Here is a 20920-nt window from a genome sequence, read left to right as displayed (position 1 = left end):
AAATAACTTTTGCATGATGTCTATCACAAATAACATAACGTCATGTCAAATTTAATATGTAAACACAACGTCTCTTGACCAGATAACACTCATAGGCCATCTGAGTTCTGTCCTATTTGAACTTGTGTTCGGTATTGGTACCTTGGTGTTGCTTTTCGGCGGTTGCAAATGTAAGTAAGTGAAACTATGTGCTTTTATCATAATAAACACTGTAAAAAATACTTACCCATTTTACATTTGAACCAGTGCCCTTTCGTCAATCCCATAGCGGTAACAATTTGAACCCTTTCCTCCTCTGATATACCTATTGTAGTCAGAGGTATTACATCTTTCAAAGCTGTCAAAGTCGTCTCTGTTTCACGTCGCCTCTGTTGGGTGAGCTTTCTTCCGTCAGTTAAATGTTGTTCAGTTAGTATTAAATCAACACTTAATTCTCTGGTTAATGATGTTTCTAGAATGACCTTCCTTTCTTTGAAACGCGTTAACTGGTGTAACAGTTTTAAACGATCAAGTTCACTTTCGATGTCAAGGGACTCTTGTTTTGTAAAATATCGTCGACGTATCAGAATAAATTCATGTACAGCATTTAGCTGATCCAAGGCTTTTTGATACATTGCATCATAGCGACCTGACCTCCCTTCGTTTGTTTCAAACTTCTCTTTTAATTCATTTACGTATTTCAAGTTCTTTATTTGTTCAAGTATCGTTTTGAGTGTGTTCTCGTCTACGGGTCCTGTTGTAAGTTCATTAAGAATTTGTTTCATTTTCCAGGAATCTGTTTTCTCTAATTCTAATAATTCCTGTCTTATCGTATTTTCTGTCGCTTCCATCTCCGATTTACTTCCTAGAATACGTTGTTTTACTATCTGAATATTGTGCAATGTTTCTTTTATGATATTTCCGTATCTGAGATTTCTACGAATGGTAGTTTTACATTTCGGGCATCCTTTCAATTTGATTTTCTCATCTTTTATTTTATCCATCCATTTATCCAAACCAGTTACTTCAAAAACATGTTTACAGTCTTCAAGCTGTACAAACTTTGCATCGGGTTCATCTTCCGTTTCGAAAAAAACATTAAAAGCATCATTGTCAGGTTCACAGGTCCGACAGACGTTTGGGCATGGTTCACCGCATAATCCTATGCATGGATGTTTACACCCAGGAATACGTTCCTTGCACGGCTGGTTGCACCTCGGTCGTTCGCAAGGAGAACTACAAATCTGATCACATCTGTGATGTTCGCACTGCCATTCGCAGTCTTCAGCGCATGCGCTACACTCCTCTCCACACTGCTTACCACAATAGTTGTGTTTGCATCGATTTTTGCACTGTTCTTTGCAAGGAGGACAATTGTTGCATTTTTCTTTACATATATGCTCGCATATCAATACTCTGTTGCAAACTTCATCACAGGCATTGTGAAGACGTCCATTCTGACATTCACCACATGATCCCTTACATTTATGTTCACATTGTAAAATTTCCACACAAGGCTCTGAACAAAATGCTTGCTTTGTCTTAAGTAAGTGACACGGGATTTTTGTTGCATGGTTACACTGACCAAGTTTCTCTACTTGCACGGTACATTTATCGGTATGGATTTCTCCACAGAGATTTTGACACGCATGACCACACGAAAGGATCTTAACACATCTTCCCTCACATTTAAAGTCTGTTGGTTCTAGATAACATGGAACATTCTGTGTATGTCCACATTTAGGCAAACGCTTAGGTACATTGACCTCACATGTAGCACAATCCTGATTACATTTAAGTGGACATCTGTGTCCCCTATTACACGTATTAGTACACGATTTTTTACATAGGATGTTCTTGTGTTCGCGATCTTTTATGTGACAAACACTTGGACATGTGTGGCCACATGTAAGACGATATTCGCAAGGACGGCTGCATCCACCACCAGGTGATTGCTTGAAATCTGATGGAAATTCTGCGTGTATTATAGATTCGTTGGCATCCTGGTGATTTTCGCAGTAAAGACGAAGCTTTTTGCCAATGAATCTGTTTTTCCGTGCATGATCAACAAATTGTCTCCATATTTTGCTCTTGCTTGACAGCATTTGAAAATTACCAATAACGTATAGACCTTTCTTGGCACGGGACATTGCTACGCAAACACGATCTTCTTCTTTCAGAAACCCAATTATGCCATCTTCATTGCTACGCACAAGTGATAGTAAAATGATATCATTTTCTTCTCCCTGGTAATTGTCAACTACTGTTACACGAACTCCTTCAAACTCTGCTTTAGGCATTCTATATTTCAGCTCAAAAAGTTGGGCAGAATATGTTGTTAATACTGTAATTTTGGAGGGTGAATATCCTTGTAAAAGGAGATATCTGCAAAGCTCAACCAAATATTCCGCTTCATGTTTATTCGAATGGCTTCTGAGGTCATTTTCATAAGATTCCGTTTCCATATGATCGATAAAATATACGTCTTCGACAATACCGCGGACTCTGTCATAGTTTTCAACGACCTCGTGATCTTTAAGGTTTGGGTATATGATCTTCAGCATTTTGGATATTTTTGGACGCATTCTATGTTGAAGAGCAAGACACTGTACATCAAGTTTATTGTTTGCCAATCTCTCAAAAAGGGACAAATCAAGTTTGTATTCCTGAGCCAATTTAGACACCGTTGGTTTTGGTTTAAGCTGTTTGTGATCTCCAATCAAAATCAACTGCTCACATCTTCTACTGAGAGTTGTTATCACGTGTCCTTCGAGCACTTCTGCTGCCTCTTCTACAATAATGATTCGTGGACCTATTTCCTGCAATACAGAATGATATCTGGCTGCACAAGTCGTGGTCATACCAATAATTGTTGAATTTCTCATAATAGCTTTATCCTCTTGCATCAGTATTTCATGATACTTTTTACATGTTCGCTCGAATTCAATTTCTTTATCATCGATTTTTTCTTGTACATCATCACAATACACTTTCAACCAGTATCGATACATACGCCATCTTTCTTTAGGCAGTAGAGTCCATAAATCATCCGCAAATCCATCAACTTCAATATCTATCATACGATCGGTTGATGATTGAGACATAATTTTACTCTTTATTTTTCTATTTTTCTTTTTTGGTTTCTGCCATCGAAATCTCTCTCCTTCGGGTCTTCTAAAATAAAGATCTAACTCTGACATATCTAAGGCAACCAATGTGATGTTTTGTCTCAATATTTTATTGAATCTATCTTCAAATGATTCTTCTTCCTCGTCAGATTCTTCCATAGTAATTTGTCTTTGGGCTATTTCAACATTCCTTTCGTAAAGTACGCTGATGAAATCATTTGGTCTATTTTCATTTTCATTAAGGTTTTCTGCTCTTTTGTTTTCTCTATCGTCCTCTGTATCAGGTACATCACCATGATTAGCAGCGTGGGGTCTTTTTTCTTCATTATCTTTCGCCTCATTTTCAAATTGAGGTTCGAATCCTACAAATTCCCCATAACCAAGCCATTCCAGTAATGCCGAGGCTTTCCTTGGTTTCTCCCACTGAGAATCGTAGCCACACATATCGCGCACGATTGTCTCATATCCAGATATAAGTTTTTCATAAAAATCTCCCATTACATTTTTAATTACGTCTTCATGTAAAATTTCTCTCTTTGCTTTTTCAATTCGATCAGCAATCTTGTTGATCTCTTCTTGCAGAGAGCTCATATTGTGTTTAATTTCCATTTTACTAGAATGAATTTCAAGAGGTACCTCCTTGTTTAATCGCATTGTCATTCTTTTACTGTTTATACTTAAGGGATTCATTTTTTCGCTTGAAGTTATGCTGCCTAGTCGTAACACGTCACCACTGTAGCATTGTACTATACCCTCAAGCAACTGGTCTAGTGTGTGGTTAGTGTAACAGACAACGAGGATTGGACGGTTATCTTCTGCTCCCGTATCTGGATCCGTATTCCAAATATGTCGATTATGTAACAGACTTTTTATAATTTTGTGTCCGATGTATTTTTTGCCAGTTCCAGGGGGTCCCTGTATAACTACCAGCTCTTTAGATAGAGCCGTTTTTAATGCTCTTAGTTGAGATATATCTAGATGCAGTAGTTCAGGAGGAGGCCATGATGTTTGATCTGTAACATTTATATTTCGAGCATCTTCAGACTTTTCACTGAAAGGATATGAATTGGTCGGTTCATCTTGTTTCCGATCATCCAACCTGATGTGTTCGTCTACTAACGGACGAAGGTCGAATGTTGCATCCGGGCTACGCTGTAAGTATGCTGGTTTTTCAACATAAGACAGACATTTGACAATATATTTTTCGAATGGCAAATCTCCTTCGTGAACATGTTGTAAACCATAGAGTGCATGTCTGTTAGCTTCGAAGTTTGCTGGAGTTTCTGTCATAACGAAAACTGTATCTGGTGGAATAGTTGACACTTCTTCATAATCTTTTTCAAATTTAATATCAATTAGTCCTTTGCGTATATTCGTCAAATCTCTATTGGCAACGGTTGCAAACCAGACAGTTTTGAAGTTGTCGGAAGATAAACAAACCAATGACCCGTATATTAGATGTTTACTTTGTTCCCAACGTATTCTGTGCATTCCGGGATAATTAAAGCTTATACGCCGACATAAACCATGATTATTACATATTGGACTTATAATTTGAACGTCACGATAAATTCTCAATTCATGCAATTTCTTTTCTGGTCTCATGTCGTGCACTGCATCCATATATTCTCTGATACTATCACGTAACGGTGCAATAAAATCCTCACGCAAAAGACGGTACTGAATGTCTAAATAATGATCTAGATTGTCATAACCTCCGAATGTTTTGTTGTGGCGTAACTTTGTAGGAGTTGTTGATTGAACTTCTTCTGTAGTCGGAAAAACCGGATATTCACGGAAATCATCATCCGGTTCATCTTCATTTTCGTCACCATCTTGGTCTTTGAAATGCGATATTTTTTGTCGCGTTGTATCTTTTCTGTTCATTAGTTCTTCATATATATCCCACATATCATCATCTATAATGGTTGTATCGGATTTAATCACATTGATTGGCGTGTCTATGTAAGTCAAAATACCTTGAATTGTAATGCGGGAATTTGGCAGTAGTGACTTCAACTGTGTGAGAATCGTAAAAATATCACGTAAAATACTCCTATTTTGAAGCTGCTGTACTCCTCGAGGTGTGCTCTCAACTAAGACATTAACAAAGTTTATGAACTCATAAAGGAATTTCGAGCGTACTACAATCGTGAATACGTCTATAACTTGTTGTGGTAAAGATTTACATTCGCAGCACTTGGCTAGACATCTGACCAGCATCATAAGCATATTATCACCCCCATTTCCTTTCATGGTTGTTTGGTCTAAAGCTTTCTTAAGTGCTGTTTTGTATCTATCAAAAGTTAACAATATTGCAGTTGCATCCTTTGTTTGTAATTCCTCTAATTTCCTGAAACCAAGTAGACGTTTCCATGATACATCTTCCAGTAAGTCATGTTGGTGCTTATCTGTTCCACGACCACGTCCACCACCTCGTCCTCTTCTTTGACCTCTATATTAAGATAAGATATTTTATAATTGAATTCAATTATTAGATTGGTACTAAAACAAGAATAAAAAATAAAAAATAATGCAATATCAATTATATAAATAGAAATTATTCAACTAAAAAGTTCAATGCAAAACAAGAAAATTTCAAATTGATTTTTTTGTGTTTTTTTCCATGGAATGTTTTTGGTATTTGGTCAAATATATAACTATGTTAGCCTCTTCAATTTCTAAAACATTTTAAGTGGTAACCTGATGTTAATTCAGAAATACATGCCTCCGCTTGCAATATTTTAAACTGCAATTTCTCTAAAATGACAGCAGATATCTAAAATATGTTAAGTAATGAATGATCTGCAGTTGAAAGACAACATGTTAGAAAAAAATCGACACTTCTAAGGTTCTTCAAAGTCACAACGAATCATCAAAAATATGATGCAATACCAAACTTGAGAACCGAGAGTGGTAGAGACACTGGAATACCACCATTCAACTCAGGACTAATGCTAAAAGGTCAAGGTCATAGTACACTTTAGAGGTCAAGGTCATAGTACACTTTGAAGGTCAAGGTCATAGTACACTTTGGTAAAATTTCATCATGACCTGACACCTCATATTGAAGGTTTTGAATTACTGATCATTTTTGCAATTTATTGTATGTTAATATCTGTTACCTTTTAAAGGTATTGATAAGATATCTTAAAAACTTTATAAGATAAGATATCTTATAAAATTTATAAGATATCTCATATAATTTTCTTTATAAGATATCTTATAAATTATATCTTATATATATTTTTTATATAAGATATATCATATAGTTTATAAGATATCTCATATATTTTATAGATATCTTATATACTTTATAAGATATCTTATATACTTTATACTGATAAAACATTAGCAATCAAATAGTCAAAGAAGATGTGTGCTCGTTTATTCGGAAAAGAATAATACAAATATACAATATTTGTTTAGCACAAACTTATCAACAATAAATGATTAAGGCTCATGGTATATCAATTACATACTAGTTGGTCAAACATAATAAGTATTGCAAATAATGACTATAAAATTGAGAATGGAAATGGGGAATGTGTCAAAGAGACAACAAGCCGACCAAAAAAAAAAAACAACAGCAGAAGGTCACCAACAGGTCTTCAATGTAGCGAGAAATTCCCGCACCCGGAGGCGTCCTTCAGCTGGCCCCTATATTAATATGTAATGATTACAATGATTATGAATTGGACATACATATGTATTGAAAATTTTATAGAGTTTGTTCTGCTTTACGCAGGTTCAAACTGTCTGAGATGAAAGAGGAAGTCAATTTCAGGATTGTGTATGAATTATTATTTAATAAAAGATATTATATTATTGTCATGTTTTTGAAATTTTGTAAGATCAACGATTATATTTGAAACTTTATGGTAAAATATGGCCCTTTTAGTTGAGAATTTTTCACAATGTAAAAGAAAATTGTTTTCATTTTCAATTTGACCAGAATTACATACAGAGTATACGCTAATACAGAACTTACATATTGCAGCTCTGAATATCATATTTTTTTTTATCTTGTAGTTTCCAGGCCAATATTCATGTAAAATATCAAGAGATTTTTGTAGACCCTCTTTGCTTTTAGATAATAAAACAATATCATCTGTATATAAAAGAATATCCAAAGAGGTATCCCCAAAATTGTTTCTTAGTATGGATAGTAAAATTTGGTATTTTGACTAAGTCGTTTAAATCACTCGAAACTAGGTGAGACATGCACAGAAGTGATAGATATGCATTATAAACATAAAAACTTGAATATTTTAATTAACCGAAAAAACTTTAAAAAAATGTATCATATACCCAAGCGCCTGTGTTCCAAACGGTTGAATATCGACGTGTGACCCCAGTTTAAAGCAATTCTAAATTTTTTGCGAGGATCCTAACACGGAAACACCAAAAAATTATTAAGAACTCGTAACCTGAAAACTATTACGATGAAACCTAAGGTGGTATGGGAGTCTAAAATAAAAATGATAGATTTGTTCATACTTTGCCAAAATGTAGTATCTATTGATATATGTTGAAAAATATAATGAAAATGATAGGTCACCGCGCATTTTTCAAGCTACGGGACGTGACAAAATGACACATTTTGTATGGATTATACAGGAAAAAAACACTATTTTGTGAAATTAAACAAAATGATAGAATTGTTAAATACTTAAAGAAAATATAGCTTTCATACAATGCTTTGAGAATATCAAAAGAAAAGATAAGGTCACCGTACGTTTTTTCCTGCTAAAATACAAAATAGGAAAATTCCATGTAGAATCCTTCAGAAAACGCACTGTTTTAGAGTTGCCTCCCCTTAAAATGCCAATTGTTTTGGTTAAACACACAAAAATAATCAATATTTATAAGTTATATTCTTATAAATTGGTTCTTTTAAATGAAAATTCACATTAAAAATCTGTATTCCTGCATCAAATTGTGCTAACTTGATAGAAAATCTGGATCTTTGGTTCTCTGCTTTTTACCATCCAAAATGGAGGAAGACACCCATACCACTTTAAGGAGGAAATAAGACCGATCTACGAACAACCTGAGGGAGCTTTGATTTACACTCTTTGAATGATCTTGGGATTCTCTTATCTTCCCCTTAATTCAATACTTGCGACCTCTCTTAGTAAAATTTCTTGTTACCAGCCCCCGATGTCGAATACTACTCGATGTACTCGTTTTTATGAAGATCAAATTGGCAAACGTGGGACAACTGGTTAATTTCCATCCTTTATTTTATAAATTAATCACTTTCAGACAATAGTTGCAAATTGTCATCATATTGTCGTACTACTCTTGATACAAAATCATTCGAGTGAACGGTTTATTAGGATTGCGTTTACAATATACAACATCAGACAAACATGAATTAAGACAATATTATTTTACCGATGTTAAGGTTTATGTACCCTTCTGTAGCCATTTTTATACGAATTTTTCAAACATCAATTGTATCAAAACTACAGATATAATGAATAATAGAGACAGGTCCTTTTGAATATCACGGTAGGCATAGTGTCCGGCTAGGATCGTGTTTTTTCGAGTGATTTGATCGGGCTTTTTCGAGTGTGACCATTTTTTTTCGAGTAAATATGATCAAAAATGTAAACAAACAGACTTCTTTTCTAACAAGACGTGATATAGAAGCTTGAGTTTGATAAACAAGGTTGTAATGATATGTTAGCATTTGAAATATAAAGTTAGGATCATTCTGACATTGCTTTTAGTTTAAAAAGTTAAATTTAGCCTTCAAATGCTTTTATTCTAAAATACCAAATAAAGCTATTTTCTTACATATACCAATGCAAATGTCGACGGAAATGCATACATGGAATCTATATATCCTTACAGACACTTCACAAAAACAATTGTTATTCCATTGAAAACGAGAACAGTCCAGGCTTTTTCGAGTGTGTCCTTTTTTAATCGAGTGATTATGAATATTTCTTATAGCTAAAAATCTTATGTGTTTACGTTTAAAAACTATAAAATAAAGGCTCCAATTAAGTGTTTCAAGGCACATGCATGGTGTATCAACACTTTTATCAGGAAATTTTTCATTTGTATATGTTTCTCAAACAGTATATATTCGTGATGTCAACAATTTAATGTGAGTGTTCCGGTATTATAAGTATTTGAACCTCATGGAATGACTATAACTGAACAGAAAAATGTCGACTTGGAAGATAACTTCCAAAAATGTCTTAATGTACTGTTAAACAAGTGTTCAAATGTTTTACTAACAGACAAAAATATCGATATAATAAAGGGTCTAATAATTGATACTAGAGACGGACAGACAACATATACTAGTACACCCAACTTTAATTAATTGAAAGACAATGGGTTTCAACTTGTAAATTGTGCTGTTAGCTTTTGAACTATAAAATTCATACATTTCATGTAACCGTCATTGTTATAAATAAGTTTATTGTATTATAGAATCGTTTCTAATTAATAAAAGTGAGAATGGAAATGATGAACGTGTCAAATCAACTCATCATAGATACCAGGACTAAATTTTATATTTACGCCAGACGCGCATTTCGTCTACAAAAGACTCATCAGTGACGCTCGAATCCAAAAAAGTTTTAAAAAGCCAAATAAAGTACGAAGTTGAAGACAATTGAGATCTAAATTTCCTAAGAGTGTTGCTAAATACAGCTACATGTAAGGTTATCTATGCCTGAGGTAGATATATGGTTTGAACATGTCAAAGAGACAACAACCCGACCATAGAACTAACAACAGCATAAGGTATCAACAGGTCTTCAATGCAGCGAGAAATTCCTGCAACCGGAGGCGTCCTTCAGCTGTCCCTTAAACAAATATATATACTAGTTCAGTGATAATGAACGCCATACTAAACGCCAAAGAGTACACAAGAAACTAAAATTAAAAATAAACACAAGACTTATAAAGGCCAGAGGCTCCTGACTTGGGACAGGCGCAAAAATGCGGCAGGTTTAAACATGTTTATGAGATCTCAACCCTCCCCCTATACCTCTGGCCAATGTAAAAAAGTAAACGAATAACAATACGCACATTAAAATTCAGTTCAAGAGAAGTCCGAGTCTCATGTCAGGAGATGTAAGCAAAGAAAATAAACAAAATGACAACAAACTACTAGCAGTTAACTGTCATGCCAGTTCCAGACTTCAGTTAAACTAATTGAAAGATTGTCTTCATCATATGAATATCAGGCACAATCCTACCCGTTAGGCGTTTAGTATCATACCATCATAACATATATGAGTAGATATACCTATATGGTTCCAAATTGGGTTTCCCCTTGGGCACTTATTTTTTCGCCACCTCTTTCGCCAAAACAATATATTTTTCGCCACTCTGTTACTTTTTTCGCCAAGTATATAACATAACTATATCTTTCGTTTAATTTTTTTGTTCTATCCCATCCCACCCCTTAACCGTTAGTTTTCCCGTTTGAATTTTTGAACTAGTTATTCTAGGGGTCCTTCATAGCTTGTTGTTCGGTGTGAGCCAAGACCCCGTGTTGAAGGCCGTACCTTGGCCTATAATGATGTACCTTTATGAATTGTTATTTGGATTGAGAATTGTCTCATCGGCACTCATACCACATCTTCATATATCTATCATATGGTCCTACCATTCGCGTACAGTTTGACCATATGAAAATACGCATATGGTCCGGAACATAAGCATAGTCAATTCGAATTGAGACGTACACAAATATATTGTATAAGATGAGGTGTATGTTCTTAAAAGAGTATACATTTTAGATATTTCATGATCTATTTGTCTTGTATCTTGTATTATTTATTTTATTGTATAAGAAATGGAAACCGAAAATGACTACATGCTACAACTGTGAGGAGGAGTCTGATTATGCAAATATAATAATTGGTCATACATCAACTAAACACCATGATAACTTCCTTTAAGTAAAAGAAAAGGGTATAAAAAGTAGAAAATATGAATATTAATCAAGACATTAAAATGTTGTTCCTTGTATCGTTCGAAGCACTGGACAAAGTATCTGGTGATAGCATATGATATACACATTTTGTATTTGTTTATCATTGCTAAAGGATAATATTTAGGCTACTGAACTATATGTATTAATTTCATTGTTGATTTTATCTGAAATTTTATTCAAATTATGTGTTTAATGGCAATAAAAATTGATGAATTAAATGTGTATGTTTTTTATGTTTTTTTAATAATAGGTTTCTATTATTAATCTCCGGAGTTCACCACAAGAAATATTATAGACTGTGAAATCAAAAGTAGCATGAAATGAAGTTAACATTAATATGAGATCCCTGCATAATGTTCTAGACACCGTTTTGTTAAGGATCAAGTTATTTCTAAATAAACACCGGAAAATAGTTGTATAACGCTCTCCAAACAGATTATTTGCATTAAATTGAAAAAAAGATTCATTTTGATATGTTTTGATGACTTATTGGGAGTATGTGATATTGTCCTTCACTTAATTACAGCTACAAACTAGAAAAAAACAAATCATTTTTTAAAGCCTAGAATACCTTCAATTTTCTGTTAAAAAAAAACCCGGACCATTTGTCTTAAAACCCGGACGAATTCACAGTTGCTCTCGAAAAAAACCGGACAATAACAAACATTTATTTATTAAATACAAGAAAATTGAGCTTCTTTGTTGATCGAAACATATATAGTATTCAATATAAGATGGGTAGTAATGTTAAAAACTGTGATAATTACGATGTTAATTGAACTTATAGCATGTTTTATCACTCGAAAAAGCCCGAACTACACTCGATAAAAATGGACAAAATCACTCGAAAAACCACGATCATAGCCGGACCCTATACCTACCGTGAACATATACCAGGGAGAACCTTGATACAAAGCATTATTATTTACTGTTGCATTGCAATTAATAGAAAAAGAGGACTTTGTGGCAAATAAACCAAGATTTTTATAGAAAATCCACAGCCTTTAAGGTTTATGTACCCTTCTGTAGCCTTTTTTGTACGAACTTTTTAAACTTCAATTGTATCAAAACTACAGATATAATGATTAATAGAGATAGCTCATTTTGTACATATTCCAAGGGGAAACTTGATGCAAAGCATTTTTTTTTTACTGTTCCATTGCATTTAAAAGAAAAAGAGGACTTTGTGGCAAATAAATCAAGATTATATAGAAAATCCACAGCCTTTATCCTTGTACTCTCATATTTGGAAATTTGATGACTGATAGATATAGGAATATTGCATGCAGTGCTAGCATTGATTTCATTAACAAAAGTTTATAAATGTAGTTATTGGTTAAAACAAATATAAATATGGCCAAAATCAAGTACACCTTTTAGGGTGCGCTCGACTTTAAGACTTAAGATCAGACGACTATACTAGTATATCAAGATTCTAGTTTGAAGTCGTCTATCTGTGTCTATATCGCTGAAAAACAACAATTTTGTTTGGACTGCAACTGATGGGACATCTGTTAACAAATACTAACCTTATCCGTACTTGACTTTGTTTAATATTTGTAATGGTCTCATAAGTGTTGACTTGGGATCCAGATATATCATTTCCGCTTTCCTCTTTTACGTTAGTTTCTTTTGCACCATGAGAATGCTTAAAATAAACATGTTCATTTTATAGAGTAGAAATAAAATAAAATGATTAAAAGCTTACAGCTCTTTTAAGAAGATTACATTTAATATCCATGAAACAATAAAATAAATATCAGCTGTAAAGCTCTATTTTAAACACACATATACATGCCGGCTTTTATTTCTAAATAATGAAGACTTACAGCGAAATTTTTACTGGTATGTTTAAGTTTTTACAAATTTATACAATAATGAACACTATAACTATCGTAGCTTAAAACGTGAGATAACAGGTTGATATTTCTTGACTGCGTTATTGGTATTGATTAAAAATTTTATTGAACAAACTTGAGATCAATTTCTTGATACAGACATCAGTGAAAACGTGATTCTTAAAGGTGAATGAAAAAAAAAAGTTCTGAAAAAAATGACTGAACTTGAGTATTGACCGATTTCGGGAACAAAAGAACTTGTAAATAGCGAACTAATACTTTGTTACATTACGAGTAACGAGTCAGGATTCCCGGGTATAACTATGTGGGCCTCCGTTGCAGAAAGTAATATTCAAACCATAATGGAAGTTCGTCAATCGTATTATTTTCTGCTTCAGGTAATTCAATACAACATGTACAGTGGTTCATAACATATGACATGAAACAAATACATGGATAAATAATAATAGAGATACAGCTAGGTGCATGTCATGCAACAAGTTAAATAAAACATTTATGCAAGAAGAAAAATCATCTTGATGCACTGCATTCAAATACTCTACAGGCTGGATGCGTGATTAGCAATTTATAAATATTACGAAAAGCAGAATGTTGCATTTGTTGTACTGAGTTTAATAAAAAAAAATAAACCTATCAGTACTCAGTATAGAAATATCTACATGGGGCGCTGCGTTCAATACTCAGCATACTCAGTGCATGGTAGCGATTTATACAAGCAAACAGTATACAGAATTTTGATTTGAAGACTAAAATAGTTTTCACTAAGTACTCTTTTTGGTTGCAGAAAATCATAATTAGAAAATATACTATTAACTCACTGCATTGAACCTCTTGGCATTTATTTTGCTACGAATAACAAATATCACATTTATTCTAAAAACAGTTGTTGGCATGACACGGGTTATGTTCTTCTCATATATGTTATGATGGTATGATACTAAACCCCTAACGGGAAGGATTGTGCCTGATGTTCATATGATGAAATCATAATCTTTCAGTCAGTTTAATTGAAGTCTGGAGCTGGCATGTCAGTTAACTGCTAGTAGTCTGTTGTTATTTATGTATTATTGTCATTTTGTTTATTTTCTTTGGTTACATCTTCTGACATCAGACTCTGATTTCTCTTGAACTGAATTTTAATGTGCGTATTGTTATGCGTTTACTTTACTACATTGGTTAGAGGTATAGGGGGAGGGTTGAGATCTCACAAACATGTTTAACCCCGCCGCATTTTTGCGCCTGTCCCAAGTCAGGAGCCTCTGGCCTTTGTTAGTCTTGTATTATTTTAATTTTAGTTTCTTGTGTACAATTTGGAAATTAGTATGGTGTTCATTATCACTGGACTAGTATATATTTGTTTAGGGGCCAGCTGAGGGACGCCTCCGGGTGCGGGAATTTCTCGCTACATTGAAGACCTGTTGGTGACCCTCTGCTGTTGTTTTTTATTTGGTCGGGTTGTTGTCTCTTTGACACATTCCCCATTTCCATTCTCAATTTTATGAGCAATTACACTCATATGTAGACTTAACGAAGTAATTCAATAATGTTATGTCAAGATTAGCTTTTTCTTCTAGTAAAATATGGAACAGAACACAACCGCAGACAATTGCATGTATCACGTAGACCATGGTGATAATATGAACACATTGATTATTTTTTAAACAAGTTATAAAAAATCACAATAATATTAACATAAATGTGACTTTCACAGGGGGTACCAACCTTTTACTTTTTTTTTTAACAGGAATACACATCTATTTGTTGAGGGTTCCATTTTAGTAAAAACATAGCTTATCCCTTTAAAAAGCTGTGAGAAACACTAGTAAAATACATTACAAATATTTACTTGATTTAAAACTATGCTGATAAGATAAAACAAAATTAAAATGGTGGTGACTAAAAAAAACCAATGCAGACTACAATACTTTTAATACAGTGTTGCATTTCTGAAAAAAAGAGTTTAAAATTTAGTATGCATTTGATAACTATTGATCATAAACAAGCTTCTGTCAGAGTTCGGTACAAATTCGGCACAGTTTAAGAAAGTTATTTAAAATTTTAATCTTTAACCACTAATTGAATGTAATGTTAACTGGCATAAAAGTCAATTTATAAGTAAAATACGGATAAACAGTATATCATGGTGGTCGAATACGGTCATTTAACATTTTCGAGTTTTCTCCATTCAATTTTAAAACGCGAAATCGAGAAATGGTGAAATAGAGAAATTGGGAAATCAGGAAATCGAGAAATCGAGAAATTGAGAAATCGGAAAATTGGATTTCCCAAATTCCCGAATTCCCTATTTTCCGATTTTCCGATTTCTCAATTTTTCGATTTCTTGATTTCCTGATTTCCCAATTTCTCCATTTCACCATTTCTCGATTTCGCGTTTTAAAATTGAATGGAGAAAACTCGAAAATGTTAAATGACCGTATTCGACCACCATGATATACTGTTTATCCGTATTTTACTTATAAATTGACGTTTTAAAATTGAATGGAGAATTTGTACCAAAGCTTGTTTATGATCAATAGTTATCAAATGTACCAGGATTATAATTTAAAACGCCATACGCGCGTTTCGTCTACATAAGAAGTACCTAGAAGGAAATTTTGTAAAATTTATTTCCTGTTTTTCGGTTTATATCATTAAAATGGACTTAGTTTTTCTTCCAGTTTACACTTCATACATAGTTTTTCTTCCAGTTTACACTTCATACAGTCTGCATTTAAAGTTTTTTAAAACGTTTATAAGATTCATAAACCATCCTGAATCTTTTACCAAACTTTGACAGAAAAAATAAAATAAAAAAATACTGAACTTCGAGGAAATTTTAAAGAGGAAAGTCCCTAATCAAATGGCAAAATCAAAAGCCCACCTGACTTTTCATTCAAAAGATAGTATCTAGAGGAAAAGTTTTAATAATATTTTTCCCAATTTTTGTTGAGCCTTCGACAAACAACAAAAGTTGGGAAACACTGGATTCAGCGGAATCCTGACGATTTATTTTTATTGTGTTCACTACCTTATAGTTAAATGGTGAACATAGTCATATGTGTTTGATATTTTTCTAAGTTCGAAGATCTATTCTTTCTTAGCTTTATATATTCTATATAAACAGATATATTCTATGCAATCATGAGCAGATGTGATTAAATTCCAATTAGATAATTCAGAATGTAATTTTCATATCTAAGTTTGTTGCTATTTTATATGTACGGCTTTCATACCGCATGGAGCCTTTTTAGCTTTTTTGGTTTGCTTAATATATTGAAGTTTACTTTTATCGCTTTTTGTTATTATGCCCCATTTATTGGCATTATGTTTTCTGGTCTGTGCGTCCGTTCGTTCATCCGTCCGTTCATTTGTCCGTCCGCTCGTTCGTCCTTCCATCCGTTCGTCTGTTCAGGTTAAAGTTTTTGGTCGAGGTAGTTTTTGATGAAGTTGAAGTCCAATCAGTACACATGTTCTCTATGATATGATCTTTCTTATTTTAATGTCAAATTGAAAAAAGAAATTTTATCCCATTTTCACGGTCCACTAAACATTTATAGCAACCGACGTACTAGATTATTAATTTGATAAACGGTCAGAATTTTCTTATTATATTTATATTGTAGCATAATTGTGTTTTATTAGCATAGGTTTACTACACGTATTATTTTCCTGGGGTAAAAAATCATTATTTGTTCGATTAAGAAATCAAAGTTCTGTAAACAGTTTATTCGACTTAAATGGCACGGCCTTTATATTGACTGACTCGTCAGCTCGGACACCAGCTCGGCCTTAAAGTCTTGATTAAAACACAAAGACAAATGTCATTGTACTACGTGTGTTTTGATCAAAATACTACGTGTCAGTGCAGCAATTTCGCGTTTTTATTTTATTCTGCGTCAATTTATCAATGAAATTTTATCTGAGGTGAGATAATAGAATATATCTTGTTTACACTCTTTGCCGTGGCATTTTCCAAAACGTATAAACCTTAATCTTCACAAGGACGCCCAAGTCATTTGTGCAAGTTAAAAAAAATTGAGGCGTTTGATTACGTCTTGTAGTTAGAGAATATTGGAATTAAAATTAAAATGTTTAACCAAACCATCTCTATGTTCGTCTTGAAAAAAACAGCGGTTCTTCTGTCTGGGGCTCTTGAAATTCTAACTTCTCAAATATCAATCCTGAACATATAGCCTTGGCGCTAAAAGGGCAAATAAAGAAATAATTACCTTGTATATTTCACTATCAGAATATCTTTTCAAAATTTTGTCTGTATCTGTGAAGAAAAAGAAAAAAATATTACATTCATTACAACCAACAATCATTGACTTACCATCATTGTTACTGAACTTCAAAATCTCGTCTATGAATTCTTTAAGGAGATTTTCTAATGCATTTTTACAATATTGGTTCTGTTGGGATTATTCATCAATATTTGTTAATCTATTAAGTTTTTCCTCGCAACAGTATATGTGTTCCTGGTTTTTCGAGCATTTATAATTATATATGAAAAAAGAAAATGTGGTGTGCAAATGAGATTTTGCACAAGAGACAAAATAACACAGAAATCAACAACTATAGGTCACCGTACGGCCTTCATAAAATGAGCAAATCCCATATCGCATAGTCAGCTATAAAAGGCCCCGAAATGGCAATGTAAAACAATTCAAACGAAAAAAACAAACGGCTCAATGTATTTACAAAAATAAACGAAAAACAAATATGATGAGTAACACCATTTTCAACTGATTTTTATAGTTCATTCTTATGCTTTACTGTTATACCACTGTCCTAGGTAAGGGGAGGGTTGGGATCCCGCTAACATGTTAAACCCCGCTACATTCTGTATGTATGTGCCTGTCCAAAGTCAGGAGCCTGTAATTCAGTGGTAATCGTTTGTTAAGGTGTTGCATATTTGTTTTTTGTTCATTTTTTCATAAATTAGGCTGTTAGTTGTCTCGTTTGAATTGTTTTACATTGTCATTTCGGGGTCTTTTATAGCTGACTATGTGGTATGGGCTTTGCTCATTTTTGAGGGCCGTACGGTTACCTATATTTGTTAATTTCTGTGTTATTATGGTCTCTCGTGGAGAGTTGTCTCATTGGTAATCATACCACATCTTCTTTTTTTGGCACATAAACAAACGACAACAACTGAATTACAGGCTCCTGACTTGGGACAGGCGCATACATACAGAATGTGGCGGGGTAAATACTCTAGAATCATACTTTGCAATACGTACAAAGTGTGGCAATTTTTAATACATGCAGCCTCCTCCACTTATTACATATAAAAAAGATGTGGTATGATTGCCAATGAGACAACTATCCACAAAAGACCAAAATGACACAAACATTAACAACTATAGGTCACCGTACGGTCTTCAACAATGAGCAAAGCCCATACCGCATAGTCAGCTATAAAAGGCCCCGATAATAATTACACCTGTTTCCCTTGGAACTTAAATAAAAAGTAACATAAAACAAATTTATATTTTAGCGTAAAACAATGCGTTATTTCGTAAAGGTTTGCGTTATTTTGCATTGGTTTACGTTATAACGCAAACATAACAAAAAATATATAAAAAAGGTGGCGCTTATTCGCTAGGGAGTCATAATGTAAAAGTTGTGCAGTTTACTTTTTAGTGTTGACAATGACTAAAAGGGGAACGGTTTTTTTTCAGATTTTTACACCCTAAGGTTTCTGTTTTCGACCCGGATTTGTTTTCGATGAATCGATTAATGACTTTTGAACAGCGGTTTACTACTATTGCCTTTATTTAGGTATGTTGTTGTTCTCCGAAAAGACTTAAAATATCAACATAATAAACAATACAAGAGTCAAGACTTCAGACTTTAGCTTGTAGAACAATACCCGAAGTAAAGATGAAAATGTGTAGAGCCATTATTTTGCCCCTTTAAATTGCACAAATAGTAATTTTGCAACGTTCCAAAATTATGTCAGTTCTTTTGCTAAACGAAAAGGATGATACACTCTATAACCTGGAAACCTCAATTTATGAATGTCAGTTATGATATTACAATGACTGCATACACATGGTAAGCTTTTCATAGTTTCAATTATGAGCCGAATACTTTTTCCAAAAGTGACTTTTCACCTACATTAACTTCTAAGTATATGATATTTGATATATAAATATCTTTTGGGAAGGGGATTGGCATACATCTGCATGTCAACGACAACTCTGTAAATAAGGCAAAAATGGCAACGTTTGTACTTTTGCATTTAATGATAGAAAGAGGAAGCCCTTACAAAAATATGTAAGACACAATAGAAAGATATGAATGATGTTATCTACCAAAGTAATGTCATGTGTACAACTTTAGGGTGTTATTTGATAATCATAGTGCTTTATGTTTTTTCAAATGTAAGTGGTACAAAGTGGAGTTATAACATCATCTCTTTAGTTTTAAGTTTTATTGCCAATACATCCAACAACATTGTTCAAAACGTTTCTTCTCAGGAACTTCAACAATGAAAAGTAGCAGAACTATTGTTTAAAGGCTGTACTTCCAAAGACTTAAATGCTCTGAATCTGTCTTATTTTTAATTATCACAAACTAGTACAATACAAAAAAAGGGTATACATTACAACTGATCATTGAATAAATACCTGAATCTTGTACTCCTATAACAGCCGTCATTTCTTGTTTTTGTGTTACTGGTTGGCCATTTATCCCTGAAATAGCTTTCCCCAGGAAGTTATGAATACTATGAGACAACGATTCTTCAGTAACAAAAGCATCTTTTCTAATTTCAACATTTAAAACAAGATCTGCTCTACTACTGCATGGTTCATCAAGACTTGAACTGTCTTCATCTGATGATGAATCCAAATTTTCTGTAATTGTAAAGGGTACAATTATATAGATTTATCATAGTGCAACGATATATCGTTGAACTCTGATCCAGTTAGAACCAATGCGACGAATGTTATAAGGCTAGTAACAAAATGCCACAGTGAACTCTATTGCGAATCATGTGACAGTTGTAGGCAATCAAATATGAAAACATCCCCCAAACTATTTATAAAATTTCCGGCAGTATTAACGACATGCACGTGCAACGTTAAGCATACTTCAGCTAACCTTTTTTTTTTTAACAATTCCTATCACCACTCTTTTCAAAATATTCTAACTTGAATATTTCCTACCGTTCACACAGTTTTCTATACTCTAAAAGACTATTTTTATATAATCGAAGATATATTCACAGTGATAACTGTACTCGAAAAAGACAGTTTGGCTGTGACATATTCATTTTTTCTTTTCCGATAAAAATAAAAGCAAATCCAGAATATTTTCAAGCTTACGACGGTGACAAAACAAGACAATATTTGGCATGGCATGTAATACAATTAAATATGAAAAACGGGTAAAAATATTGGACAACACTTTTAAATTTTAAAATCTGCAAACAAACATAAAAATAGCTAGAAAAAATGTACAAAGAGCTCATTTTGCTTCCATTACCGGGATTTCAACAGTACATGTATATGATGCATTGCTATGAAAATAAAATAAAATGGCATTTTTTAAAGCAAGCAAGAGATTATTGACAGAAGATTGATTATTAAGAACAGAAGATAAGGAAAATCCGATATTTATGCATGATTGATTAAAACTCGAGTGCCGGCTAATGAACTAAAAAGCACCAATGATTGGATGTAATTTGCATTTAAGGGTATGACAAATGAAATTGCCAATTCTTTATTCATTTTAATTATCACGAGTAGCAAATGTATTTCAAGTTTTCTAATTTAGACAAATATGAAGCGTTGTAGATGTACATTTTTTATTTACCATTCTAGTACCATAAATCATAATACTCAAAATAAAATATTCCTTATCTGCAATATGAAAAACATAAAATGAATGAATAAATGCTGTATCGATAAATGTCTCAATTTACACATGACATTTTTTTATTTCTCTCTTGTTATTGAAATTGAGAACCTAAGCAT

General features: G+C 33.3%; 1 protein-coding gene across 3 annotated transcripts in view; it reads right to left on the bottom strand.

Moving 5' to 3' along the window:
• The window catches only part of LOC139517618 (NFX1-type zinc finger-containing protein 1-like), a 35849-nt gene that overhangs the window by 8051 nt on the left and 6878 nt on the right, over window positions 1–20920 (bottom strand). For all 3 annotated transcript variants that reach the window (XM_071308861.1, XM_071308859.1, XM_071308860.1), the window contains 4 exons: window positions 19571–19798; window positions 17165–17211; window positions 12606–12724; window positions 227–5562 (listed from right to left, as the gene is read on the bottom strand). In XM_071308861.1, coding sequence (XP_071164962.1) covers window positions 227–5562; window positions 12606–12724; window positions 17165–17211; window positions 19571–19798 — 5730 coding nt within the window. The remainder of the gene's footprint in view (window positions 1–226; window positions 5563–12605; window positions 12725–17164; window positions 17212–19570; window positions 19799–20920) is intronic.

This window comes from Mytilus edulis, chromosome 3, assembly GCF_963676685.1.
Source record: "Mytilus edulis chromosome 3, xbMytEdul2.2, whole genome shotgun sequence".
Classification (NCBI taxonomy): domain Eukaryota; kingdom Metazoa; phylum Mollusca; class Bivalvia; order Mytilida; family Mytilidae; genus Mytilus; species Mytilus edulis.
Note: the sequence above shows the minus strand (reverse complement) of the source record. Positions and strands in the feature narration are given on the sequence as shown.